The 27,596-nt window shown below is 46.7% G+C and overlaps 2 protein-coding genes across 5 annotated transcripts in view; both read right to left on the reverse strand.

Moving 5' to 3' along the window:
* Positions 1-8,947, reverse strand: URAD (ureidoimidazoline (2-oxo-4-hydroxy-4-carboxy-5-) decarboxylase). 3 transcript variants are annotated; one of them, XR_005017229.1, is made up of 2 exons: positions 8,735-8,818; positions 1-289 (listed from the first exon to the last, which is right to left on the reverse strand). XR_005017229.1 is itself a non-coding variant. In XM_036831679.1 (2 exons), exons 1-2 carry the CDS (start codon positions 8,907-8,909, stop codon positions 717-719), a joined length of 522 nt encoding a protein of 173 aa, XP_036687574.1. In that variant the 5' UTR covers positions 8,910-8,947; the 3' UTR covers positions 1-716. The 3 variants fall into 3 exon arrangements, 2 of the variants coding, with proteins under 2 accessions (XP_036687574.1, XP_036687573.1); XM_036831679.1 differs by having other exon boundaries at positions 1-1,063; positions 8,735-8,947; XM_036831678.1 differs by having other exon boundaries at positions 1-1,474; positions 8,735-8,807.
* Positions 8,948-16,584: 7,637 nt separating this feature from the next.
* FLT3 (fms related receptor tyrosine kinase 3) overlaps positions 16,585-27,596 on the reverse strand; it is a 76,246-nt gene continuing 65,234 nt past the window's right edge. For both annotated transcript variants that reach the window (XM_036831661.1, XM_036831660.1), the window contains 5 exons: positions 25,620-25,742; positions 23,673-23,784; positions 23,256-23,355; positions 22,689-22,794; positions 16,585-17,075 (listed from right to left, as the gene is read on the reverse strand). In XM_036831661.1, the coding sequence (XP_036687556.1) occupies positions 16,953-17,075; positions 22,689-22,794; positions 23,256-23,355; positions 23,673-23,784; positions 25,620-25,742 (564 nt within the window). In that variant the 3' untranslated portion in view covers positions 16,585-16,952. The remainder of the gene's footprint in view (positions 17,076-22,688; positions 22,795-23,255; positions 23,356-23,672; positions 23,785-25,619; positions 25,743-27,596) is intronic.

Here is a 27,596-nt window from a genome sequence, read left to right on the forward strand (position 1 = left end):
ATGGTTTCCAGGGACTCTGACAAACCAGCTCTCCTGGGCCCACCTCCGGGAGAGACGGGAGGCCGCTGGCCCTGACCTTCAGGCCCGTCCATCCTAGAGAGCCCCCGCTCCCAGGCTTCTCTGATCCAAGGGGCGCCTCCGCAACGCCGGCCCCTGCGGGGCTCTGGCCTGCTCGCCGTCCCCCCCGCACGCTGCTTCCCCGGCGCTTTGCTGTCCCAGCTCTGGCTCCTGTGGACTCCAGAAGCTCCAGAGAGACGCTTCCACTCACATTAAATGTCGTGTGCAGCAACTAAGGTGGGAGAAGAAAAAAGAAACAGACAAACCGCTGCGGAGTAAACGCTTCCTTTTCCGTCCTTTTTGCTTTGCGCCTGGGGTTTGGCAGGAGAGGGTGGGGAGCCAGAGAGAGCTGGATTAGCGCCCTGGAATCCGCAAAAGCTGGTGGTGTCAGCGGGCCGCTAAGGGAGTGAAGAATTGGAGCAGCGAGCTGGATAAATCGGGGGCGGCGCGGGGAGAGGGGGGCGCAAAGCACGAAACTATCTATTTTGGCAAAGCGTGAGCATGCGGGTAGGTGGACAAAAGGGCTTATTATTCGTGCGACTGCCTCGGTTCTCCCCGGCCTTTGTGCGCGGGTGTGGACGCTGTTCCAATAGCAGCGCGCGCGCCCGCGGCCCCCGCGCGTCACGACGTGCGTCCCGGGTCCCTGGCTGGCGCGGCCGCTACGGCTCGGCGGCGTGGCTCCCGAGGAGGTCGGCGAGACGCCGGCGGCCGATCTTCTTCACCTCCCCCAGTGCGGTGCTCAGCTCCTGCGCCGGTGGGCAGTGCAGCCGGCGCGCCGGCTCGCGGGGCACCGCCGCCCGGTCGCTGAGGCGCGCGGCGGGCACGAAGGGGAAGCCGAAGCGCGCGCGGTACTGCGCGTTGAGCTCGGCCAGCCAGAGCCGCTCGGCCGCGCCCAGGCTCGTGAGGCCCGCGGCGCTCTGTTCCCGCTGCGACTCGGCGCTGAGCTCGCCCCGCTGCAGCTCGCGGCCCGCCAGGTCCGGGTGGCAGCGCAGGACGCCCTCCTGGCCTGCGGAGAAGCACAGACACGCGGCGGGAGCGCGGTACCGCGCCCCGAGGGGTATCCGAGGGAAGCAGGGTCCCAGGACGTGAGGAGGGGCAACTGGGGGTGTCGGGAGGCTAGGGCGCCCCCCGCACCCGTCCCTCCAACCCATCCCAAACGTCGCGCCCCTCCATCCCCGCTTCATTCGGCCTCGGCCAGGACCCAGGGGCGGGGCGGGAAGTGACAAGTTTGTCCTTTGAGACCTTGGAGCAAGAAGAGCGGTGGGGAGAGGCCGCAGAGGCTCGGAATTTACGACTTGCTCGGGAGGGAGCAGGGACGCGATAAGGGAGCCCGAGCGTTTCGTATCTTTTCAAAGTCCTTTGCTCTCAGGGGGGCTTTGATGTCGCAGAGGGCCGGACACAAGGGCCTGAAGACTTCCTGCAAAAGCCACGGAATGGGTTTCACTCTGTTCCAAAGGAGAAGGGCGGGGACGGTCCATGGGAATAACATCCGTGGGGCTTGGCGAATAAATGCCCAGGAATTGTGACCCTAGGTGTGAGTTCTGGGCTTCTGGAATCAGGCATCCCAAGACCTTTGCAGATGACTGACTGCAAAGAAACCCATTTCCAGCCGAATTCTACGGCCCTTTGAATGAAAGAGGCTTTCGTCCTTGTAGGAAAATAGCACGCACTCATCACGCACCGTTTCTGAGGCTCATTTCCCTTCTCCCACTGTAAATCTCAAAGAGCTCTCAGAGAATAACGTTTCCACGGAAGAGAGCTTCTCCTAATCTCCTAACATTGGCCTAAAACTGGAAACGCCTGGCGTGATACCTGGGATTTCAAGTCCTAATCCACCGGGGCTTTCCTGAGCCCTGGTCAATCATTTTGCTTAGCTCTCTAAAGAGAGAATTAGAATTCTTGGGGCTGGGCAAGGTTTCAGGTATGGTAGGCGGGGAGCCGGATCTGTACAGGGGGACTGATGACACCTAACTTGCTGGGCAGTGGTGAGGATTAGAGACAATTCATTTACCCAGACAGCACCTAATGCTAGCAAATGTTCAATAAACAGCCATATTATGTGTCCTAGTAAACTCAGTGCAACTGGGCTGTGATGTGGCTGGAAGCATCTGACCCTGGGGCTAGGGACAGGCTTGGGGCTCCACTAGAAAAGGAGATCATTAACCCCCCCTTTAATTATGGTATAAACTTCCCCTGCTTAAATCTTATAGTTTCTGCCCAGTTAAAGGATGATTGGGATTGCGCCATCTAATCGTGGACCAATGTCCTGAGAGGTGGGAGAACCGGGGGGAACATCTACATTGAAGAGAGGATTCAAGGGAGACTCGGAAAGGGGTAGGTGACCTTTCCAAGGTCACTGGGCCAGGAGCTGCCTGCTCGGGATCCTGGGCTGAAAACCACTGGCTTTGGGGCACTGGCTGCCCCTTCAAGGTTAAGGGGAGTCGAAAACGAAACTCATGTCACCAATAATCCCATCTCTGTAACACCGCCGTTTTAGAACCCCTCTCCTGGGCCCTGTCCCTGGGGCGCTGCAAAGGTGAAGTGGTTGGTTCCCACTTCCCACGTCCAGCGGATCCGGGTGGTGCGAAAATGTAAGTGATAAATTCCCTGCCTGGGGGCCCCCAGCCCTGGGCCGGGAGGTGGCTGTGCCGGGCTGCTTCCCAGGCCTGAGGCCAAGCGGCACCCGAATCCGATCCGAACCCACCCAGCCGGGACCGCGAAAATGGGCGGCGGCGGGGTCCTGGGCAGCCGAGTGCTGGGCGGCTCCCAGGCCGGAACCGCAGGCCCGCCCTGCGCCTCCTCCTTACTTATTCAGGTTTTCAAAGACGCCTCGAGGTGATGAGGTGAGGGGCCCGAGACCCCGCCTTCTCACAGGCCTCCCTCTCTCGGCTTCCCTTCCCCCTGTTTCTTACTCTGCAGAGGTCCAGCTCCAGCGTGGAGGACGGGGTTATCGGCGGGAGGGCCTGGCAGGGGTGGGGTCTGTCCCCTGGTCGCCCCTACCAGACCCTCCTTTCCAGCGTGGGGCAGGGCCGCCCTCACCCCGGCCCTGGCACCCCGCTTCTCACTCCGCTGGGCTTGTCTCCCCTCTTGAAAACGTCACCTGGGGTTAATGTTTGCCCAGGATTGAGCGTGTGTTTTCCACTGTTTGCGGGAGAAGAGGGGGAAGAGGAAAGAAAGGAGGCTGGGAAGACAGAGCCAAGAGAAGAAGAAAAGAGACTAGAAAAGAGGATTTACACACACACACACACACACACACACACACACACACACACACAGCCCTCAGCTGCAGATAAAAGGAGACGGTGGGAGTCAGGCAGGGAGCGGTAGCTCCGCAGAAATAGAACCTGACCTCATTCAGCCAAAGACTCCATCTTTATTGCCGCAAATCACTGACCCCTGAGTCCTGCCCAGGAGGGCACTGGCACAGCCTCACTGGCCTGCGGCACAGCCCTGGTCCCCTCCCAGCGCTGCATCCCCCAGGCACTCCCAGCCGTAGCCTTAAACCCTAGTAGGAGGCTGGAGACCTCACCTGGGTACTTGCCACCTCACTGCCTCGGTCCTGTGGTCCTCCCACCTGGAATGCCCAAGCCTGGCCGGGTTTGGTCAGTGGCCCGTGCTTCATGGCCTTTCAGTGCTGCCTTTTCTTCAGTCCCTCCTAAAGTCTGAGAGAGTACTGCCTCTGCCATTGGCGTGCCGCGTCTGGAGATGCAGGTGTGGACGTGCATTATTTGCTGTGACCACAAACCATGAATCTGTGCACCTCGAAGAGTTCCCGGCACAGAGCTGACGCTCCTTGCTTCAACAGGAGGAGAACAGGGCAGACAGTGGCAGCCACTGAAGAGTAGGCGGCTGGCCTGGAAGCCTTTCACAGTCCAGCAGGACCCCCACACTGTACCAGCTGGTGTGTTCTCCCTCCTGCTGCATTGGATCATCTGGACCAACCTCTCCACTTGTGTTCTTGGAGCTAGCCCCTCCTTCCATCTCAAAGGTTACAATTTCAAACATCAGTCCCACCACTGCCTTGTCTTGATCGGCACACAAACACTCCCTAGAACCACTCACTCCATAAACAAAAGTAAAGCCCTCCCTTGATGCCCCGTTGTCCTCTAGTTCCTCCCTGCGTCTCTGCTCCTCCTTACAGCAAAACTCCTCGAAGGCACTGTCTCCTCAGCTTCTCCACTTCCTCGCCTCCCTTCACCCCATCAAGCTTCCAGCCCCACCCACCAACCAATCTGTACTCATCAGGTCACAGATGATGGACAGCTTGCTCAAGCCAGTGACCAGTGCTCTGTCCTCTCTCAGCCTCTTGGGAGCATGTCACATGGTTGGCCCTCTCTCCTTGGAAGATGACCATCGCTTACCTACTCTCATCACTGGTCCTTGCTCTGCCAAATCACTAACACCGAAGTACCCCAGGACTCAGTACTCACATCTCTTCCCTTCTGCATTCACACGGATGTCCCAGGTGTTCTCATCTAGTCCCATAGCTTTAAATGCCATCAATTCTTTCACGACACCCAGATCTAGTCTAGTCCACAGCTTTCCACTGAGTTCCTTTGTTATGAGCCAACTGAACGCTCAATATTTTAATCTGGATGATTACTAGGCATCTCAGACTTACCAAGCTCCCATCCTCCATCCTGTCCTCTCAATTCCGAACTCCTCCTCATTGTAGAAAACAGACCACCACCCACTCATTTGCTCAGATTAAAAACGTAGGACTTGGGCTTCCCTGGTGGCGCAGTGGTTGAGAATCTGCCTGCCAATGCAGGGGACACGGGTTCGAGCCCTGGTCTGGGAAGATCCCACATGCCGCGGAGCAACTAGGCCCGTGAGCCACAATTACTGAGCCTGCGCGTCTGGAGCCTGTGCTCTGCAACAAGAGAGGCCGCGATAATGAGAGACCCGCGCAACGCGATGAAGAGTGGCCCCCACTTGCCGCAACTAGAGAAAGCCCTCGCACAGAAACGAAGACCCAACACAGCCATAAATAAATAAATAAATAAGTTAATTAATTTAAAAAAAAAAGAGTTAACACGTGAGGAGGTTTAACTGCCAGGCACAAATAAGCATCTATCTTTGTATACAACTGCCTGTTCTTTAAAAAAAACAAAAACAAAAACAAAAACCGTAGGACTTATCCTTAATTTCTCTTTGTTTCTGACCTGCCTTCCCCCAACAAATCCATCAAAAACACCTGTTGGCTCTAACTAAAATGTATCCTGAGAATCCAGCCACATCTCTTCATCTCTCCTGCTCCAACCCTAGTTCACCCGACCATCACCTCTCACTTTTACCGCTACTGCGGTCCCTCTGCCTGACCCCTATTTCCTCCTGTCCCTCCACTCTCCACCATTCTCCAACCACCTTGGTCTTTCTGTGCCCCCCAAATGTCAAAAGTCTCAAGTTCCTTGTATTAGGGTGGGCTTGTCCTAGATCTTCAACAGCTTCCCTCTCAACTTTTGGTTTTAAACTCAAATATCACTTCCTAAGAAAGACCTCTTTTGTTACACATTTTCCACCCTATTACAAATTTTCTTCTAATAGTTTCTAGAATTGAAATGATCTTATTAATTTATGTTAATCCGGTGTCACTTCACTAGAATGTAAGCTCACTGAAGGCAGGGACTTGTCTTGTTCAAGGCTCTATCCCCAGTGCCTGGGACAATTCCTTGGGCATAGCAGGCATTCAGCAAGTGTTTATTGACTGACACATTACTCTGGGGAAGGAGTGTTATGTATTCTTTGACCGAACAAACACATTTTGATAGCCTCGTCTAAATACCTTATCGCCTACATTTAAGGAAATTATTAGTATCCAACTCTTTGATTCTTCCAACAACTGTGTTCTGAAATAAGTATTAAATTACGAATTATGGCATTATTGCAATTCTGAAATGCCACAAAGAGGTGCATGATTAACTGTTATGATGGTGTTATTACTCTTTGATTTTTAACACAAATCAGTATTGAATCAGTTCGTCATTAGCCGTGTGTGTGTGTGTGTGTGTGTGTGTGTGTGTGTGTACTTTCTTCCCTTTACTACGTCATTCCTCTGGCTTGGGAATTAGGAATTGATTGGCTTGAAAGGGCACTTTGCCAATTAGTGCTGGAGCTAAATATTAGTCCTGGACTGCCACCTACTGGTCAATAATCATCATAGCGTCTCCTAAATGGATTGTGAACCTTAGTTTCCTCTAGAAACAGGATTTCCAGTTTTCTTTTAATGGTAGAGGGTTCTCTTAGATCATCTAAAACAAGTCCTTTACCAGTTAGATCATCATATCCTGAACATCTCTTTAAGGTCCCTTTTAGTTTTAGGATTCAAAGACTCTATTACACCCAGTTTGTTGCTTACTATTCCAGGAGTAAAGCTAGACTATGCAGTGAATCCCATTTTGCTTGATTATTTAAAAAACCAGAGAGTGTCCTGGTGATCTAGTGGTTAGGATTTGGCGCTTTCACTGCCCTGGCCGTGGTTCAATCCCTGGTTAGGGAACTGGGATCCCACAAGTCTCGCAGCATGGCCGGGGGCGGGGAAAAAAAGGGATAAAAAGAAAAAAAAAGCCTGGGACATCAAGCATTAATGTTAATTGAATAAATCAGTGAATGAATAAATACAAGCCCTAGAAACTGTTTCTAGATTTTGCTTTTGATTCTCTGGAAAATCCTTCAAAAGCTGTTGGGTTGAGTGTCAGGGTTTAAATCCCAGTTCTGCCACTTTCTAGCTGTGTCCTTGATCAAGTTATTTAATCTCTCTGTGCCTGAGTTTTCTTATCTGTAAAAGGGGGATAATAATGATAATCCTTGTTTTATAGGATTATTATGAGGATTAAATGAGTTAACAAATGCGAGGTGTTTGGAAAGGTGCCTGAAACAGCAAGAGTAAGGGTTAAATGCATTCTAGTGATTGTTATTATTATTTCTACTGCTAGTGTCAGCTGTCTAATGCCATGAAGATGATTAGATACGGGGCAAGGTGATTAGAGACAGGCTGTGCTCCCAGCTGCCTGAGGCAAGTGTGGACGCCATCCTAGGGCTGAGAGGCAGGTTCGACCAGCAGGGAGGTCCCACCAAAGACCTGTGTCCAGTGTAGAAGCAAACAAACACCCAGGTGGTCCAAACTCCCTCCAGTTATTTTGTCCCACTGACCTGCCACTAAAGTCACCCCAGTTAAAATGTGTGGGGAAGGGGTGATACCAAGACTGATCATCTTTCAAAATCCTCTTAGGAACAATTTCATTCATTCACTCAGCAAACCTTTATCAAGTCCCAACATCCCCTCCACGGGGGGTGGGGTGTGGGATTCTTACACTGGTCAGGATTCAGAGGTTCCCTAGTGTCTGAGGCTAATGGGGCAGCTGAGGGTTCAGCTTCCGAGAGGCCCTGAGAAATGGGTGAGGATCAACAGGGCGCCCACATTCCTGTCAGCTTGATTTTATCCCCCTGGCCTCCCCTCACCCTGAATGTGCCTACAGGGAATTAAAATGAGTTCCTTATTTGGGAGAATCCCCTGAGAGCTAGAAACCATGCCGGGTGTCCAAGCCCTGCGCGCACAGCTGAGCAGTGTCTGGAAAAGAAGGGACAGTGCTTCTCTCTCAGCCCAGATCCCTGTGGAAGCCCCTCTGTGAAGGCAGTCCGTCCCCTCGAGGTCCCCTCAGCCCATCCAGGCTTCTCCAAGGACCGTGAAGACAGCCCAGGAGGCAGCCTTGGCTGCTAACATTCGGCCTCTGAACCCCATGAGGCCGTGTGCCCTTCTGAGTCACCTGGGGTTGGCCTGACCCTAGACCTCCTCATCTCCCCACGCCACACCCACAAGTGCCTCCTTTTCTCTCTCTACCCAAAGGACATCAGCAATTTCTCTCCCTTTCTCCAGAGGGAGTCCTTCAGATTTTTGTCTTTTTCCCCCTCACTCCCCCAGGGAGTTGCTGATCTGAGGGAGTTTACTTTCCTCAGCCATCTGGTCCAAACCAGCCCTTTCTGGTAAAAATGTCAGCCGTTTGCTCTTTCCCCTGGGCTCCTGAGATAGTCTGATATGGCGCTGTCTTCTCTGTTGCATACAGGACATTCCCAAAGCGAACACACGGCGAGAGGGTGGGCCCCCAGCCTGACCTTTGGCCCCTGAGCCGCCGCGAGGCCTGGGGAGACCGCTGTCTGCTCCTCTTTCCTGGTGACCCCGTAGCTTTAATATTTAACAGCCACGTTACCTGAGCCAAGGAACGTTCTTTCACTCCACTGTCCGCTTAACGCTGCAAGGGCTTGATTCTCATTCACAGAGTCTGAAGGAACTTACTGACCCTTACAGCAAAGAGAGCTAAATATATATACCAGTGATAAGCAACTGGGCTCAAATATCTAAAAACATTTTGATGACAAAAAAGAAGCCGACTCACAGGTCAGAGAACAAACTAGTGGTTACCACTGGGGGGAAATACAGGGTGGGGGGGAGGTACAAACTATTGGGGGTGAGATAGGATCAAGGATGTAGTGTACAACACGGGGAACACAGCCAATATTCTGTAATAATTAAATGGAAAGTAACCTTTAAAAACTATTAAAATTTTTTAAAATTAAAAACTAAAAAAAAAGCCACATGACCCCCCCCCCCAGTTTTTTTTGATAAGCATATCTGAAATCCCTCTGTTGAGAATCTCAGTGTCTAACACCAAAGCCTTACCTGACTGTGGAAGAGCATCGGTAAAGGCAAAAAAGTGCTGCTCTAAATCTTCCAAGTCAGAGAACGGGCGCTGGGACCGAACGGCGGCTGCAATCAGAGGACATCTCTCGACAACATTCCCAAACACATCCACAAATTCTCCAAAGTCCATGGAGTTGACCTTCTCAATGTCCATCGCCTGTGTTCCACTGGCGGCAGCAGGACCTGGGCTCCCCTCCGGGTGAGTGAGAGACTCGTCTCTGCTCGCCGGGTTATATTTGCTGAATGCATAGGCTTGTTTTTTTATGCAACACCAGCTTGGCATGGTTTAAATGCCTCTGGGAGAAGCCGAACCAGAGTACTTGTGCAATCAACAAACACAGGCTTAAGGTCTAATCCAGGGAGCAGAGGTCTTGCAAAGGGGTAAGGGTGTCCAACCAAACCCTTCCCACCATCTAAGCCGGCAAGGCCCATATTCACTCTCAGCATTCAAGCCGGATAGACTTTTGGTGCCATTAGCATTTTAATGTCAATGTTATCCCAGGGAAGTTTTCCCTGGTAACCCAGGCAGGTCACAAGTCAACCCGCTTGAAATTCCATGTCCCGTCTTGTTGCTACTGCTGTGGAGAACAGGTAGCATGTTTTACTCTTTCTCTGCATTTCAAATGCTTCACACAATAAGTATCTAATAAACTCTCACTCAACAAGAAGCAGTGTCTAAGGAATCATTCTGCCCCATTCTCGGTTGTCGCCCAGACACCGTTATGTGTTATTTTCTTCCTGAATATACCTATCCTTATCTGAAATCACCTTGCTTATTGTATTTAGTTTCATATCACCTCTCAGCCACAGTGAATTCTATGAGCCTGGAGACAGTGTGTCTGGTTTGCTTGTGTCCTGGGTGCCGAGAACCGAGCCCTCAGGAGGCATGTAATAAACACCATGGGGTGAATTAGTTGACCAGATGACCACACAGATTAAATTTCTCACCCTGATACCTTTTATGTATACTCAAAACAAAAATCCTGTGGAAGAAGACACAGAGAACATAGATATTTGTGGTTGCCAAGGGGGAGGGGGTGGGGGAAGGAAAAACTGGGAGTTTGGGGTCAGCAGATGTAAACTATTATCTATAGAATGGGATAAACAACAAGGTCCTACTGTATAGCACAGGGAACTATATTCAATATCCTGTGACAAACCATGATGGAAAAGAATATGAAAAAGAATATACATATATATATATAACTGAATAACTTTGCTGTACACCTGAAACTAACACAACATTGTAAATTAACTATACTTCAATTAAAAAAATAAAATGAAATAAATACTGTGGAAGATAAAGTCAAAGAAAAGGAGGGGTCAGAATTTTAAAATTTAAAGATATTGCTGCTATTTCCCTGTAGAACTGAAAATGCAAACATATTTCCAAAAGCCATGCTAACTCCACATTGGCTTTCATCTGAATCAAAATTCAATGAGAGGATTTACAATAGCCAGGACATGGAAGCAACCTAAGTGTCCATCAACAGATGAATGGATAAAGAAGATGTGGTACATATATACAAGGGAATATTACTCAGCCATAAAAAGAAACGAAATTGAGTTATTTGTAGTGAGGTGGATGGACCTAGATACTGTCATACAGAGTGAAGTAAGTCAGAAAGAGAAAAACAAATACCGTATGCTAACACATATATATGGAATCTAAAAAAAAAAAAAGGTTCTGAAGAACCTAGGGGCAGGAGAGGAATAAAGACGCAGACGTAGAGAATGGACTTAAGGACACGGGGAGGGGGAAGGGTAAGCTGGGACGAAGTGAGAGAGTAACATTGACATATACATACTATCAAACATAAAATAGATAGCTAGTGGGAAGCAGCCTCATAGCACAGGGAGATCAGCTCGGTGCTTTGTGTCCACCTAGAGGGGTGGGATAGGGAGGGTGGGAGGGAGACGCAAGAGGGAGGAGATATGGGGACATATGTATATGTATAGCTGATTCACTTTGTTATAAAGCAGAAACTAACACACCATTGTGAAGCAATTATACTCCAATAAAAAAAAAAAGAAAAAAAAATTCAATGAGAGGGCAACCACATTAGCATTAATAAATCAGTCACATTGGCCCACACAGTCTGTGAGAAGCAGGTGACAATCTATCAGCAGCCACAGATTTTGTCCTAACTCTCTGACGTTTCCCATCCCAGGTCTCACCCTGACTGCCTGGGCCAAAGGGTCATGATTGAAGGACTGACAGAAAAGAAGTTGATGAAATTTGCTTTTCAAAGGGGGTAAATCTGGGGCCAGAAGTACCACCACTACAGGCCATGTCTTCAAATATGAAAAAAGGTATAGGTATAAGATTAACACTTGCACATCGTATACCTCACATAGGTATGTGAAAACACACTGGATCCTGTAGTGTGTTTGCAGTTTCGGGCAAAGAGCCCAGTGTGGAGGGCATGGACCCGGGAGAGCTCTGGCCCAGGCTCTGCCACCTACCAACTGGCATTTGTCAAGTTATCGAACTTTTCTGCACCTCAATTTCTTTGTCTGTAAAACGGGGCTAAAAAGAGTATTGACCTCATGGGATTTTTGCAAAGATGAAGTGAATTAATGTACCAAAGTGTTCCTGTTACAAAGCACTGCAGAGGTGTCGGCCAGTATAACATTGTGCACAATCTCTGCAATGGACCAGCCACAGAGTGTTCTTCTGTTCTCCCTTCTGCCACCAGAGTCAACACAGCCCTTTCGGGCTTCCCTGGTGGCGCAGTGGTTGGGAGTCCGCCTGCCAATGCAGGCGACGCGGGTTCGAGCTCTGGTCCGGGAGGATCCCACATGCCGCGGAGCAACTAAGCGCGTGCGCCGCAACTACTGAGTCTGCGCTCCGGAGCCCGCCAGCCACAGCTACTGAGCCCATGTGCCACAACTGCTGAGGCCCGTGCACCTGGAGCCCGTGCTCCACAACGGGAGGGGCCCCTGCAATGAGGGGTCCGCGCGCCGCGGCGGGGAGTGGCCCCACGCTCACCACAGCTAGAGGGGGCCCGCGCGCAGCAGCAAAGACCCAACGCAGCCAAAAAATAATAAATAAATAAAATAAATAATTTAAAACAAAACAAAAAAAACACAGCCCTTTCCCGTCCCTGCAGGTTTTCCGCAGACCCGGTTAACAGCCAATGTCCACTTCTTTCCCTTCTCCATCCACCAGCTCCCTCAGCTTCGGTTCATTCCAGCACTGACCATGCAGCAATTCAGAAGAGAGCGGTGGGGAAGAGGCCAGGTCTGTCTAGCGCCTCCCCTCCAGCCTTAGTCCCTCCCTGGTCCCGGGCTCTCGTGTGAGCAGATTAGCGGGAACAGAAGGCAGAGCAGAAACTAAGGGAGAAGGGGTCTCCTCCCTCTTTGTGCGACCCTTACCTACCTTCTCCTCTTATTCTGCATGTGGACGGTCTCCCTCACCCAAGGCGCCCAGCCTGGGCCTGGAGCCTGGCGGTTCTCAGTTCCTCTGAGAGCTGCAGGAGAGATAGACATCTGAATTTGCAAGTGGAAACTCCTGTGCTCATGGAAATGCTGATACCACGGTGGGAAGGGCCTTGCCACTGACAGGACCACATTTCGGGCAGAGACCAGGAGCCTAACCTTTTATTCTGTGTTATCTATTGCATAACAGTAGGAGCTCCAAATAGCCCACTACTAACAGAGGAACCTTTAAGACACAGAAGGTTAAGGTATTAAATAGTCTTGGATATAGAAGCAACATCCAGCAAAAAAAACCCTAACTAAACTCCTGACACAGAACCTGGCAAGCCAGGCCACTGAAGCACTCTGGGGGTCAATTAATCCCGTTTGACTCTTCCCCAGTCAAATCAAAGAAATGTAAGGTGGTCAGAGGTCAGGCAATTTTCATCCAAGCAAAAAGTTAATTTACTCAATCGTACACTATCAACAGGCGAATTGTATGGTATATGAATTATGTATCGATAAAGCTATTGTTTTCTTACGTTAATTGATATAGAGTTGTAGCCTCGTAATTTGTGTTTAACCATACAAGCTATGATTCTTATGTTTTGGCTGCTGAATATATTATAACAGACTTCATTATAGTTTTTCTTTTAAGAGACCTTTAGCAGTACATAGAGAAAATTCTTAAATAGGCACAAATTTTTATTTAGTTTTTTTAGTTGAAACATTTCAGGTATCTGCTCCCTTCAACTATAGCCCTTAACTTTTCACAAGCAGAGCTTATGCAGAAGTTTTCTCAATAAGATACCAGGAAGGCAAATTGCTTTCCTACACATGCATTTTTAAAAATTAATTAATTAATTTATTTATTTTTGGCTGTGTTGTGTCTTTGCTGCAGTGCGTGGGCTTCCTCTGGTTGCAGTGTGCGGGCTTCTCGTGCTGCGGAGCACCGGCTCTAGGCGTGCAGGCTTCAGTAGTTGTGGCACACGGGCTCAGTAGCTGTGGCTCACGGGCTTTAGAGCGCAGGCTCAGTAGTTGTGGCGCACGGGCTTGGTTGCTCCGCGGCATGTGGGATCTTCCCAGACCAGGGCTCGAACCCGTGTCCCCTGCATTGGCAGGTGGATTCTTAACCACTGCGCCACCAGGGAAGTCCCTACACATGCATTTTTAACTTGAGGCAAACTGGGAGTTGGAACTCGTGTGATCTTGCTGTTACCAGACTCCTTTCATTGGCTGAGGACTGAGGCAAAGCAAGATGAAGTCCTGGCAGAAGGAGGCCAGAGAGCCGAAGTGGACGGTGAGATGGTGAGGAGGTGGCTAGCGTGGGTGACGGGTCAGGCCTGCATTTAGTGTCTCCGCGGATCTAAGTGACTTAACCCTTCTTAGGCTTACGTCTCCGTTTCACCGTTAAACTGCCACAGAACAAGCTCCTACCTCACAATTTGTTAAATGAGAAAATCCATGTGAAGCCTTCAGCACAGCTCTGGAATATAGTGTGTTATCAACAAATCAATACAATCTAAAGAATTCACCCAAGCGAACCTTGAGGACATTATGTTACAAATAGACATATCCTGCACGGTGCCACTATATGAAGTACCGAGAGTAGCCAAATTCAGAGAAGCAGAAAGTAGGATGGGCTGCCAGGGGCTGGGGGAGGGGGGAGAGGGAATAGGGAGTTAGTATCTAATGGGGACAGTTTCAGTTTGAGAAGATGAGAAAGTTCTGGAGATGGATGGTGGTGACGGTTGCACAACAGTGTGAATGTGCTTAATGCCACTGAGCTGTACACTGAAAAATGGCTAAGATATATACACTACTATATGTAAAATAGATAACAAAGACCTACTCACAGCACAGGGAACTATAGTCAATATCTTGTAATAACCTATAATGAAAAAGAATATATATACATATATATGTGACCGAATCACTTTGCTGTACACCTGAAACTAACACAACATTGTTAATCAACTATATCCTAATATAAAAAAATTTTTTTAAAGAGTATATATACATATATATGCAACTGAATCACTTTTCTGTACACCTGAAACTAACACATTGTAAATCAACTATACCTCAATTTAAAAGGTGGCTAAGGTGGTAAATTTTAGATTATGTATATTTTAGTGCAAAAAAAAAATCATCAAAGACTTTTCTGCCTCTTTAAGATAATTTGAAATTTAATACATGTTGGGTCTCCTGGAGCTAAAAAGATGTGTTTTTTTAGGGGATAAGAGCCCCTCCTTTTTTTTCTGTTGTTGATGGTGATTGTGGCACAGACAGTAGCAAATGTGAATTCTGATACATCGTTTATTTTTGACAAAAACGATAGTGGGCCTGGCAGGTGAGCTCAGACAAATCTGTTACTGAGAAGGTCCTTCATGTAGAGCTGAGGAGAGAGAAGCACGATCAGGAAGGAACACAAGCGGGGGTGGTGGGAGAAGAAGGGCTGCAGCTGTGATAAGAGGTCAGGCGGGTATCTCCCTGCTGCAGGCCAGCCCCTCAGGGTGTTTTTCTTAATTCTGGGAATCTCTAGGAAACAGTCTTTGTTTTCAGTATAGGAAGCCAGTCCAGGCTCAGATAACATTAAGCAGAGAAGGTGCTCCAAGAAGAAGCTCAAAAGCGCATTCCCTGCGCAGATGAATGCACGGTGTAGAATAGAGTGGTAAATACCAGGTCCTCGGAAAGCATCTGACCCCAGGCTGCTCCATTACGGTCGGGAATGTGTAAATAACGCACATAAAATGCACCATCATTCCCACGGTTGGTGAATAAATGAATTGACGTTGTCTGCATAGAGGGTTATTTTTCCTTCTAATCAACTGATTGGCCTTTTCTTTAATTCTGCTTCTTACAATTTGTCCAGAGACAGGCTGGAGTCCTGGAGTCTGGCTGCGGTAATGAAAACAGTAGTCCCAGGGCGCCACCTACTGGCAAGATTCCTACAAGGGCTCGGCGGCAGGGGCTGTCCAGGTGGTAGCAGCAACGCTTCTCTAAGATCGGAGCTTGTAAGTTGTGTTCTGACACCTTTTTCAAATGTGTCGTTATGTCAGGGACACAACTTGACCCAAACTAAACCTGTGGTAAGAGCTGGGTTTAAAAAGGTCTAGTTTCATTTTCCCTTAGGAGGTTTTAATTTTTTTATTTTTTAAATTTTATTGAAGTGTAGTTGATTTACAATGCTGTGCCAGTTTCTGCTGTACAGCAAAGTGATTCAGTTATACATGCATATATATATATATATATATACTCTTTTTCATATTCTTTTCTATTATGGTTTATCACAGGATATTGAATATAGTTCCCTGTGCTATACAGTAGGACCTTATTGTTTATCCATTCTCTACATAATAGTTTGCATCTGCTAATCCCAAACACCCAATCCTTCCCTCCCTACCTGCTCCCCTAAGAGGATTTTAAACGCCATCCTTCCTTGGATTGGGAGTTTGGGATTAGCAGATGCAAACCATTATGTAGAGAATGGATAAACAACAAGGTCCTACTGTTATAGCACAGGGAACTATATTCAATATCCTGTGATAAACCATAATGGAAAAGGATATAAAAAAGAATGTGTATATATATGTATAACTGAATCACTTTGCTGTACAGCAGAAATTAACACAACATTGTATATCAACTATACTTCAATAAAATACATTTTAAAAATAAAATAAATGCCATCCCTCCTAAGAAAATATCGCCTTTTAAATATCATATTTGGTACATACAGAAATTATGTTATTAAGTATAATACCAGGAGGGGGACTTCCCTGGTGGTCCAGTGGTTAAGACTCCACGCTTCCAATACAGGGGGCACGGGTTCGATCCCTGGTCGGGGAACTAAGATCCCGCATGCCTCACGGCACGGCCAAAAAATAAATAAATTAATTAATTTAAAAATAATAATAATACAGTGAGGAACGCCTGTGAACCCATTACACCACCCAACCCCTAAAACTTCAAATATCATGTGAAAATGAATAAATAGTAGTAATTGTATATTCATAGCTCCGTGTAATATCATGAGTGAATCTTAGCATAATGTAGGTGTTTTTTTTTTTTTTTTTTTAAAGAAAGTAGGCTCTGGAAGTCTACACAGTGTATGACACCTTTTTTGTAAAGCTCATGAACACCGGCTGTTCTTCACACAGTCTGGGGCAGGAGTCATGGAGCCTTTCAAAAATATGACAAAGGAATTAGCCATCACCATAGGAAAAAAACACACAGGCACAAACAAAACATCTGACATGGTTTCAGTAGGTTCATGACTCCAGTTAAGTCTCACCCTAAATCTACCGTGTGAACAATTCAATAACGAACATTTCTATAGTAGAAATTTTATTTCCATTCATAAAATATATCACTAAATAGCTGAAAAAGTTACATATTATTTTAAAACATAGATTTAAAAAATCATATTAGCTTCTCCTTAGCAAAATGCTTTTGTCTTATGTATTTACAAGAATATACTATACTTCAGGTACACAGTTTTCACTCAAGCCAGCCTGGGAAGGCCTGTGGATGTAGGTAGATGCTCCGATAAAGTTAATTATCAGCTCTTCTTGCCTTGTGCAAAGAATGACTGGATTTTACAAAAGTCCCTTTGGAAACAAGAGTAAATACAGAGAGCTTCTAGAGAAAAGTCCAGCAAAGCAGCAGTTGAGAATATATTTTCATTTAGTGATGAAATTAATCTTGTTTTGGTAATCTACAGCCTGTTTAAGGTAGGCGGGGGGATGATGTCCTTAAGGACTAAATTGTTTCTCTAGGAATCTTCAACGTGAGCCCGTGGAGAGGGTAGCCCTGAGTCCACCTCTCTGCTGTAAGGTCGCCTGTTTTGGTAAACAGAAGGACGTTCCAAAACATGGCCATCCATGTTCTGATACATCTGCATGTGGGAAAGAGACAGGACACTGATTACCATCTGATGAAGACTTACGTGTCACATGCCTACATGGCAATTGTTACTTGTATTATGCATAGATCTTAGAGGATATTCTACATATTAATTGACCAAGCAAACTTCATCCTTTTATTAATGGAGAAATCAAGTCATAGTCAAATATTTTATTTCATTATTGTTTCTTCTTTTAGATGTAAAATCTCAGTCTAGAAATCCTGAGGCCATGCAGAAAAACCATAAAAGAGAAAGGCCATTTATATATAGAATGCATAAACAACAAGGCCCTACTGTATAGCACAGGGAACTATATTCCATATCCTGTGATAAACCATAATGGAAAAGAATGTATAGATATGTATACCTGACTCACTTTGCTATACAGCAGAAATTTACCCAACATTGTAAATCAACTATACTTCAATAAAGTAAGCTTTAAAAAACTCAGAGAAAGGCCCTCAAAAAGATCTGTTCTTTATGCAGTAAATACAGAGAATTGATTTCTTGGGTTTTCACTTGGGAGTTCAGTGACTTTAAAAATTTTTGTCCAAAATGAAAACAGCTCTACTTTTTTGTTTCATTATAGAGTTAATACACATTCATATAGATAAACTAAGCAATATAGAAAGATATATAGAAAAAAAAAAGCTAAAGTCACCATTATAGCTAGCTTGCTGTTCACACACAATTTTGTGTCAGGAGGCCCGGACTGTAGGTTCTGTTGTAGAACCTTGTTTTGAATTACAAATATGTTGCTCATATGTTACATGTGTTACATCTTTTCACTATTTACTACACATGGGCACGTCTCATCTTTTTAACGGCAGCCTAGGGTTCCACAGTACTGATGTACCATAGTTAAACTTTTGATGGATTGGTTGTATCACATAAACTGAAAAGTGCACACATGACCTTGTCTGTCTTTGGGATAAATGAGGGAAGTGGAATTGCTGGACCAGAGAGGACGCACTTTTGAATTGTGAGTCACATCAGCAGCCTACCCTGCAGAAAGGTTTACTTATTCCTACTCCTATCTTCTGGGTCCGGGAACACTCTTATCCAGAGCCTTACCAGGGCTCTAGGGTCCGAGATGTGGAAGATGGTTCATACCCACTTTTGAAATTCTTTCTTTTTTTTTTTTTTTTAATTTTATTTATTTATTTATTTTTGGCTGCGTTGGGTCTTTGTTGCTGTGCGCGGGCTTTCTCTAGTTGCTGCGAGCGGGGCCTACTCTTCCTTGCGGTGCGCGGGCTTCTCATTGCAGTGGCTTCTCTTGTTGCGGAGCACGGGCTCTAGGCACGTGGGCTTCAGTAGTTGTGGCATGTGGGCTCAGTAGCTGTGGCTCACGGGCTCTAGAGCGCAGGCTCAGTAGTTGTGGCGCACGGGCTTAGTTGCTCCGTGGCATGTGGGATCTTCCCGGACCAGGGCTTGAACCCGTGTACCCCGCATTGGCGGGCAGATTCTTAACCACTGTGCCACCAGGGAAGCCCGAAATTCTCTTTCTTAAATGAGCTTACTAATCCTCGCCATTTTGTCTTTTCTATTGTCATGAATTCTTTTTCTCTCTTTTCCATTTTGTTAGATTGATCATGTTTTCTAGGGTCCCTTTTCTCTTCTCTGCTGAATCTGAGATTATGTGTTATATTTCTCCTTTACCAGTGGTTATACTTACATATTTAACACCCACTTTATTCTTGTGTTTATTTAACAGTGTGGTTGCTCCCACCGCAGAGCTCCTGTAGAATCTATCCCTCTTCCCACCCTTTTAGGAAAGCACTTTGCCTTGTTTTTTCAAAGAAGCCTCTGTTTTGGGTTTTCCCTCTTCCGTCTTAACTGCTTTCCTTGCCTCAGGGATTTTCCATAATTTCTGGTCCACAAAGATCTCCTTCTTGCTTTCAGAGGCCATTATGGTCTCAGTTCTATCTTTTTTTTTTATTTAATAAATTTATTTATTCTTGGCTGTGTTGGGTCTTTGTTGCTGCGCGCGGGCTTTCTCTAATTGCGGCGAGCAGGGGCTACTCTTCACTGCGGTGCGCGGGCTTCTCATTGCCATGGCGTCTCTTGTTGCAGAGCACGGGCTCTAGGGCATGCGGGCTTCAGTAGTTGTGGCTTGCGGGCTCAGTAGTTGTGGTTCGTGGGCTCAGTAGTTGTGGCTCGCGGGCTCTAGAGCGTAGGCTCAGTAGTTGTAGCGCACAGGCTTAGTTGCTCCGCGGCATGTGGGATCTTCCGGGACCAGGGCTTGACCCCGTGTCCCCTGCACTGGCAGGTGGATTCTTAACCACTGCGCCACCAGGGAAGCCCCAGTTCTATCTTTAAAATGTATATATTTCCCATAATTTATAGGGGCTGATAGGAGAAGAGAGATGGCATGAGTTCAGGCGCCTTTCTGGAAGCAGAAGGCATGCCTGTCCCTCCCTCATCCCACTGCCACTGCATCATCCCTTCACTCCCTGTCTGCTCACCTCTCCGGCTGCAGTCACCTCCTAACCGGTGTCCTTCTTTTTTTCTGTTGCTTTTGCCATCCGAGGCACGCAGGAACCCAGTTCCCCAACCAGGGGTGGAACCCAGGCCCTGGCAGTGAAAGTGCTGAGTCCTGACCACTGGACCGCCAGGGAACTACCCTAACTGGTGTCCTTACTTTCGCTCTTTTGCCTTTGTTTTCCTAAATGTACTTTTATGCGTCCTTTCCTTCCCTCCATCCAGAAATATTTGCTTAGTACCCCCTAAGATCATGTAGCTTAGCAACACATTTTACAGCTGAGAGAACTAAGTATGATGCTACAGCTGCGTATACCATGGCGAACAAAACAGATGTGGTCACTAACCTACTCTCATGTTGACATTCATTCATTTATTTAATAGCCAGTTACTGTCTCCAGACTAGGGGGTGACATCAGGTGATGTAAAGATGAGAGCACATCATCCTTGCCCTCATGGATCAAGTCTAGTGATGAGGCAGACAGACCCACAAAGCAAAACTATCACACAGCATGACTTGAGTTTCATGTAGAGGGATAGACAAAGTGTTAGGGGATTCAGAAGAATGAGCCTGAAATCGGAAGTTAGGGGAGAATTTGGAGAGGGGAAACTATTTGATCAGGCTCTTTTTTTATTATCGAGGTATAATCGACATGTTGTTACACTTGAAATTAGTTTCAAGTGTACATCACAGTGATTCACATTTGTATATATTGCAAAAGAATCACCCCAAGAATCTAGTTGACATCCGTCACCATACATAGTGATCTGGGTCTTTATAAAAGACAGATATTGAAGCATGTCTGTCCATTCTAAAAATCTCATTGGTTCATCAGTGTCTGAATAATGCCTTAGCATGTTATTCAATGACCTCCCTGCTCTCACTCCATACCATCAGGGTTGGGTTAGATCTAAAGTGTTAACCTGCAATTTCTAGATGTGTTTCCCTCCCTGTCTCACTTGTTCTCCAAGAGCCATCTTCCTTCCTGGTCTGTGATGAAGCCGAGACAGAGATTCTACAAAAACCATTCACGCGGGTGCAAGGAAAGACTGCGCCAGGCATGCTGGCCTGTTTTCCCACCCGAGAGACTGGACATGACATGTTAGGAGATGTGAAGAGAAGAGGCGGATGGGCAGGGGCCTGCCCACTGTGGGTGGAGCTGCCTGGCATCGCTGTGCGGGGCGTGCCTGCCTCACAGGTGACCAGCCAAGCGGCAAGTGGGGACCGAAACCCAGTGTCTGTTTCCCAGGCTTCTGGACTGAGCCCACAGCACCTGCAGGAGTAAGGGGCTCCTCCTGGGGTGCTCATCTCACCCCAGGGGTCCCATCCTCTAACGTAGCTAAAGGTGTTTCAGCTTGCTCTCAGCGCCTTTGATACTGGGAGGGAAAAGAACCTTCCATCGCGAGGGGCACGGAGCGGAGGAGACTGGGGAAAACGTGGAGGATGGTCCTGGAGCACAGATGCCCTCAGCTGAATCCTCATCCGCGGGGATCTTGCAGTTCAGCCATCCCTGATACCTCTGAGACCCCCCGAACAGAGGGAAGCGGGTTGGGACATCCTGTGGGTGTGGGGACATGAAAGGGGAACTCTGGCCAGATCAAGGTCGTCCTGAACAATGCCAAGGGCACCTCAGCAGCCGTGGACCCTCCATGCCGGTCACACCAGCTCTGCAGTCTTGTTTTCTTCCACATGCCCCCACTCACCCTATATTTTGTTACAACCCATTATTTTCCATTCTACTTTCTCAGCGCTGAACCTTTATTTATATTACTCACCCGGCCTGCAGCATCTTGCTAACCCCCACCCCCCAGTGAGCAGCCAAAATCTACTCAGTCTTCACAGCTCACCTCAAATAACACCGCAGTGGAGCCACTGCCCAACAGGTAAAAATTACTCATTACTTGTTTTTCTATAAAACTCTGCTTTCGGTTTATTTTACAGTGTCCTTAACTGTTTACAAGTCATCTGCTCTGTAGCCTGTGAGTCCCCTGGGGGCTTTCCATCTCTCCTTTTTGTCCTAATTCCCTGACAATACTGAATTTCCATATGTGATTAAAAAAAAAAATCATAACAGGAGGAGAAGACACATACCATCCACACAGGTCTCTGGAAAGACTACAGAATTGAAAATGGACTCCTCATAATGTAGAAAAAGAGGACGGACAATCCATTTAAAGACTCAGTTCATATTTAACTAACATTTATCACCTGCTAAGTGTTCCCCATGTGGTAAGTCTTTTCACATACATCACCTTATTTACTCCTTACAAATCCACAAAGATTTGTTAATCCCATATTTCAGATAAGGAAACTGAGACCCCCCCCCTCCCCCAAAGATTAAGTGACTTGATTAACTCATATCAGAAGCAAACAATGGAGCCAAGATTTGAACCAAGGCATTAGGAGTTCCAGGTTCCTTTGTTCACTTGGTCTAGGGGATGGCTCCTCTAACTACATCAGGTGGTACTGTTAAGGGTGAGAGTCAGCAAAGTAATTCCCAGTTCCCAAAGCTCAAAGCTCATCTGGCTTAGCAACCCATTTTACAGGTAAGAAAACTAAGGCCCAGTGCTGGTATTAAGCTCTCAGGACTCCAGGTCAATGCTCTTTCCACTCTATTACATGATTGAGTTGTATGATTATTCCACACAAAACCTTCATGCTGAATTAGGTAAAGTCAGTGGCTTCTGGAGGTCAGGGATTACGTTTTATTTATTTGTTTGGTCCTCTGCACTGGTCACTTAAAAGCATTTAATTTCTTAATCAATTGGCTAAAATCTTCAGGAAAAGTTTTTCTTTTTTTCTTTCCCCCTAAAAACACTTATCCGTAAGTGTATCTAACCCCATACAACTCTTTTTTTTTTTTTTTTCAGGACAAGAGCAGCTTTACTTTTCTGAATGCTTTTCTTAATCTAATTATATTGATGAAGGATGGGTGGCCCTTTGCTTTGAGTTTAGGATTATGAGTTTGACCCCATACAACTTATAAAGAGCAACCTAGACCAGTTGTGATGAGGAAGGCAACTTGGTACCTTTGGCACTTAGGAAATCAGCAATGAGTGTTCTGAGTTACAGAGTTCTTTCCTTCCTAACGATACTTTATAAGATGCTGTGCTGCCACCTACCGCTTCTTCCGCATCTGCCAGCTGACATCCTAAAAATGAAGTCAGGTTAGGAAAGGATGGCCGTTTCCTTGAGTCAAAAGCCCAGCAGGATTGCATTATAAAGTATCTGTAAAGACAACAGAAGAAGGAGCAAGATAGGAAATCTGAATGAAGCAAAATGGGTCACTTTCCACTTAACGAAGCACCATTTACTGCTGTGGAGATACTTGTTTATGGCATGTTTGTCCAGAGGCAAGTACTAGCCTAGATTTTGAACTCATATGAGAAAGGACAAATTAGATGATACATTTTGACAAATACGGTGTGGACCAGAATTCAGGAGAAGGGTCCCTCAAGTAAAGGAACTGAAACCCAGAAAACGTTCAGTTATGTTCAGAAATCCCTGAAACCAAAAGGAAGAGTTTTCTTTCCTTTCCTTTTCCTTTCTTTGCTTTTCTTTCCTCTTCTTAAGAGGAATCATGGGAACTTCATACTAAAGAGTTTTACTTTTTTTTTTTTCACGGGTTTGGAACTAGACAGGCTGTAAATTTCCGATTTCAGCCACTTTACGGTCTGACTTAAACTTACATTTCTTCCGTGGCGTAAAACGGCTGATCCATTTTAAATCCACTCTGGATGAGTTTGTAGAATTTAGCATCAGCTGGAATCCCGGGGTAAGGATTGACACCTGCGAGAAACAAGAGGGCATATAACCAGCCACTCACCCTTCAGGTGTTTATTATTCACTCAACTGGCAAACACGATGGACTGTGGCTCCCTGGGCCAGCTCTGTGTGGTGCTGGGCAGGAGAAGCCACGTTCTGTCAGGCAGGACAGACCAACGGACACCAGCACGTAAAAATAAAGGGGCTCAGGCTGCAACAGAAGTAAGACTAGGCAGGCTCTGGGTCATGGCATTTCTTCCACCCTTTGACTTAGGAGTGGGGGAGGAGTGCAGAGGGGGCAGAATGCAGAAGCCCAGGGCTCAGGGAACTGCAAGTCTTACCAAGCGAGAATATTTCCCAGAGTAATATTCCGTATGACCAGACATCGCTCTTAATTGTGTAGATCCCCTCAAACAAGCTTTCAGGAGCCATCCACTTCACAGGCAGACGGGCCTGTGTAAAATCCAAGCAGAGATCAATGGTGGATTTTCCACGTACAAGCATTCCTTCTTTTCTCGTTAGCTAGGTGATCACTTTTATTCTCTCCCCAAGGCCACACTTAATGCTTCCTTGAGAAAATCATATTCCTCAAGTGGCCTTTTTTTCACTTTCAAATTAATATTGTAACATAGTAGCCTTAAACAAACAAACTTTATTTCTTTAAAACTCAAGCTTGCACTTGGCGTTGGTAAGTTTCACAGTAGACACTCGCTTCCTGCTAAGCAGCCTGGCACTTCCCCAGAGGTAAGTGGAGTATTTCGTTAAGGCATTTCTTGGAAGAATTTTAGTGGAAATGCCATCCACGAGAATGTGATGGGGGGAGCATACGTCATCGCTTCCAGAAATGACAGCAGGCGGGTTTCTGTGGCTTTAGTAATTCTCAGCATGAAAGGGGAGTTTTGAATTAGTACAGCCTCAGGTTAGAATCAAGACACAGGGACGGAGAGGTTCCTGGGGCTGAGCATTTTGTAGTATTTTCTTTTTCAGGGATTGAGAGCCCTTAACGGTGCGCATTTCATCTGCCAAGTAAAATCAAAGCTCAAGAAAGATACCCTGTTTTAAATCCTATTCAAAAGGATGAGCTGGGAGAATCAAGCAGGCTAGTCTGGTTAATTTGATTAATTAAAGGGATTAATTGTGGTTCCAAATGGAATTCCCTTTCCTGCTTAAGAAACCACCAGCTAGTAGGGTAGAAACTTCATAGCCATTAGTTCATCCTATTTAAGACTGCAGCTACAATGAGGGAAGCGTAGATCCAAAATCAGCTGTGTGTTTGATTCTAGTGGGAGCACAGTTTAATGTGATTTGCAACATGTACTGGACAACGGAGTTTGGTTGGTTTATTCCCATAAACGCTATGAGGTAAGTGAATACTCCTCATGGGAAACACTGTATCATCATGCTCGTGCACAGACGTGGGGCTCACACCATTCATGTTCTAACCCATGTGCTGTGTAATCATGAGCAAGTGACTTTTCTGTGCCTCAGTTTCCTCAACCACAAACGGGTACTTTGAGGACCAAATGAGTCAATACACGTAAAGCACTTAGAATAGCGCTTAGCACATGGTAAGCACAATACCAGCATTTGTTATTATTATTACTTCACAAGTAGGGGCAATAAAGCAGAGAGAAATCACAAAAATGAACAGCCAAAAAGAAGAACAGGGGCTTAAATCCAGGCATTGTAATTCTTAAAAACCATACTCTTTCAACTATACACAATTTTATCATCTCGTATTTTTAGTAGTTCTCTTATAAGTGACACGTGTATCCTTAGGTTTTTTTAACAAGTAGATTCAGTGATGTTTTAGGTCTCCCTGTGTAACAGTAAGAGGATGGCAAATATTCATTAACTCACATTTGACTTAAATACTGTGCCTTTTTAAAATGTATATTTAATATTTAATTTACATGTTGTATTTTTAGAATGCTGTCTTGTAACGATTACCTATTCCCATAATTGAAAGCATAACTCAATAGTCACTTTATAGCTTAAGGAACTGAAATAAGTTTTAAGTAATGAGATTTTTTTAAAAAGTGTGGATTGCACTCAAAGGCCCCTAATTGATAGGTGTGATGCTATTTTGCTCAACTTTTATTACAGGTGGAATATTTCCGTGAAGCTGCAGAAAAACCTTGGAAGCATAAGAAAGCAAACTGCTGGGAGGAAGTTTTCTGAGGTTAACGTAAATCACAAATGCACTACAGTGAGTGCAGATGTTTAGATTAGTGATGACAAAAACACAAAATAACAGGATAAAACTACATGAGAAGCAGCAGCCTCACATTGCCTCTGATCACGTAGTTGGAATCACTCGTAATGTCCCGAGCCAGTCCAAAATCACCGATCTTCACCATTTTCCCGTGGGTCACAAGGACATTCCTGGCTGCCAGGTCTCTGTGAACACACTAGAAGGAACAAACTGGGAGTGTTATTTACCATGATGTATATTATCACAGAGTACAATCTTTCTTCTCGTTTCAAGTTCAGTAGGAGTTACAGATGACGGAACTGTAGTTCCTCCAGGTGTCTTATCTTTACTGGGCCCTGAGCAATCATCACGATGTGTAACTAAGTGCGTGAACAATTCTTCAGCCGTTGGTGCTGCTTAGGGAACATTCCCAGTGGCCAAAGGGGCCGGGTTCTGAGAAAGCAGGTCAACCCTAGCAAGGTGCATATCTTGCTATAAATAAGAGACACAGCAGCAGGGCCTCTAAAGGGGTTTTCAGAGCACTCTTCTCTGGGGGGTGGAGACAATGTCTTTTCTGATGGGAAAATACCTTTGGCAATAAAATGGCATAATATAAAAAAAAAAAAGGGGCTTCCCTGGTGGTGTAGTGGTTGAGAATCTGCCTGCCAATGCAGGGGACACGGGTTCGAGCCCTGGTCTGGGAAGATCCCACGTGCCACGGAACAACTGGGCCCGTGAGCCACAATTACTGAGCCTGCGCGTCTGGAGCCTGTGCTCGGCAACAAGAGAGGCCGCGACAGTGAGAGGCCCGCGCACCGCGATGAAGAGTGCCCCCGCTTGCCGCAACTAGAGAAAGCCCTCACACAGAAATGAAGACCCAACACAGCCAAAAATAAATAAATAATTTTTTTTAAAAAAGGGAAAATACTAGAAGTTTGGGAAGGTTGACTAAAGTGGAATTAGAAACACTTCCTGAATTGAGAGGTGACGTGACTTTAACTCGAGTGGTTTGGCAAGAAAATTAACTCCACGGAGGAAGATTTTAAAAGGAACAGGGACTTCCCTGGTGGCGCAGTGGTTAAGAATCCGCCTGCCAATGCAGGGGACACGGGTCCGGGAAGATCCCACATGCCGCGGAGCAACTAAGCCCGTGCGCCACAACTACTGAGCCTGCACTCTAGAGCCTGCGAGCCACAACTACTGAGCCTGTGGGCCACAACTACTGAAGCCCGCGCGCCTAGAGCCCGTGCTCCACGATGAGAAGCCACCGCAATGAGAAGCCTGCGCACCGCAGTGAAGAATAGCCCCCGCTTAACGCAATTAGAGAACGGGGGACGGCCTAAAGGGAAAACGGGAGAGAGTTCCAAGAAACCAGGTATACTTCAAAACATTCTTATCACAAGGCCAGGGGGAGAAAAGGCAGTGCCCCTTGACCTCCAATCGTGAGTAGTTTGAGAATTTACTTAACAACAGGCAGCAACAGGGCTGGACGGTCTAGGCAGATGCCTTCAACATCAGTGAAGAACCTGGTGACAGTGCACTGTAGACGCAGAGGTGAGAGAGGAGACATACTCCAACAGCCGGCAGGGAACGCGAGGAGAGGAAAGGGCCCGGGGACTGGGGTGGGGAAGGATTCTGAGACAGTGATTCTTTTCACTGTTGAGCAAGGACGAGGACGCCCAACTGTGGAAAAGAAAAGTAAAGACGTCAGCTCTTTCTCTTCGGTCCCAGGTGCTTCGGGATCTGTGGGCCCCGGTGCAGACGTGGCCAAGTCCAAGGACCACAGCATGCACAGCCACTCCCCAAAATGGCACAGAAATGGCATCAAGAAACCCCGATCACAACTATCTCTTAAGGGGGTGGACCCTGAGTTCCCGAGGAACATGCGCTTTGCCAAGAAGCACAACAAGAAGGGCCTGAAGAAGATGCAGGCCAACAACGCCAGGGCCACGAGTGCACTGCTGAAGCTGTCAAGGCTCTCGTAAAGCCCAAGGAGGCCAAACCCAAGGTCCCAAAGGGAGCAGCCACAAGCTCAGTCAGCTTGCCTATATTGCCCACCCCAAGCTCAAGA

This window comes from Balaenoptera musculus, chromosome 18 (assembly GCF_009873245.2).
Source record: "Balaenoptera musculus isolate JJ_BM4_2016_0621 chromosome 18, mBalMus1.pri.v3, whole genome shotgun sequence".
Taxonomy (NCBI): Eukaryota; Metazoa; Chordata; class Mammalia; order Artiodactyla; family Balaenopteridae; genus Balaenoptera; species Balaenoptera musculus.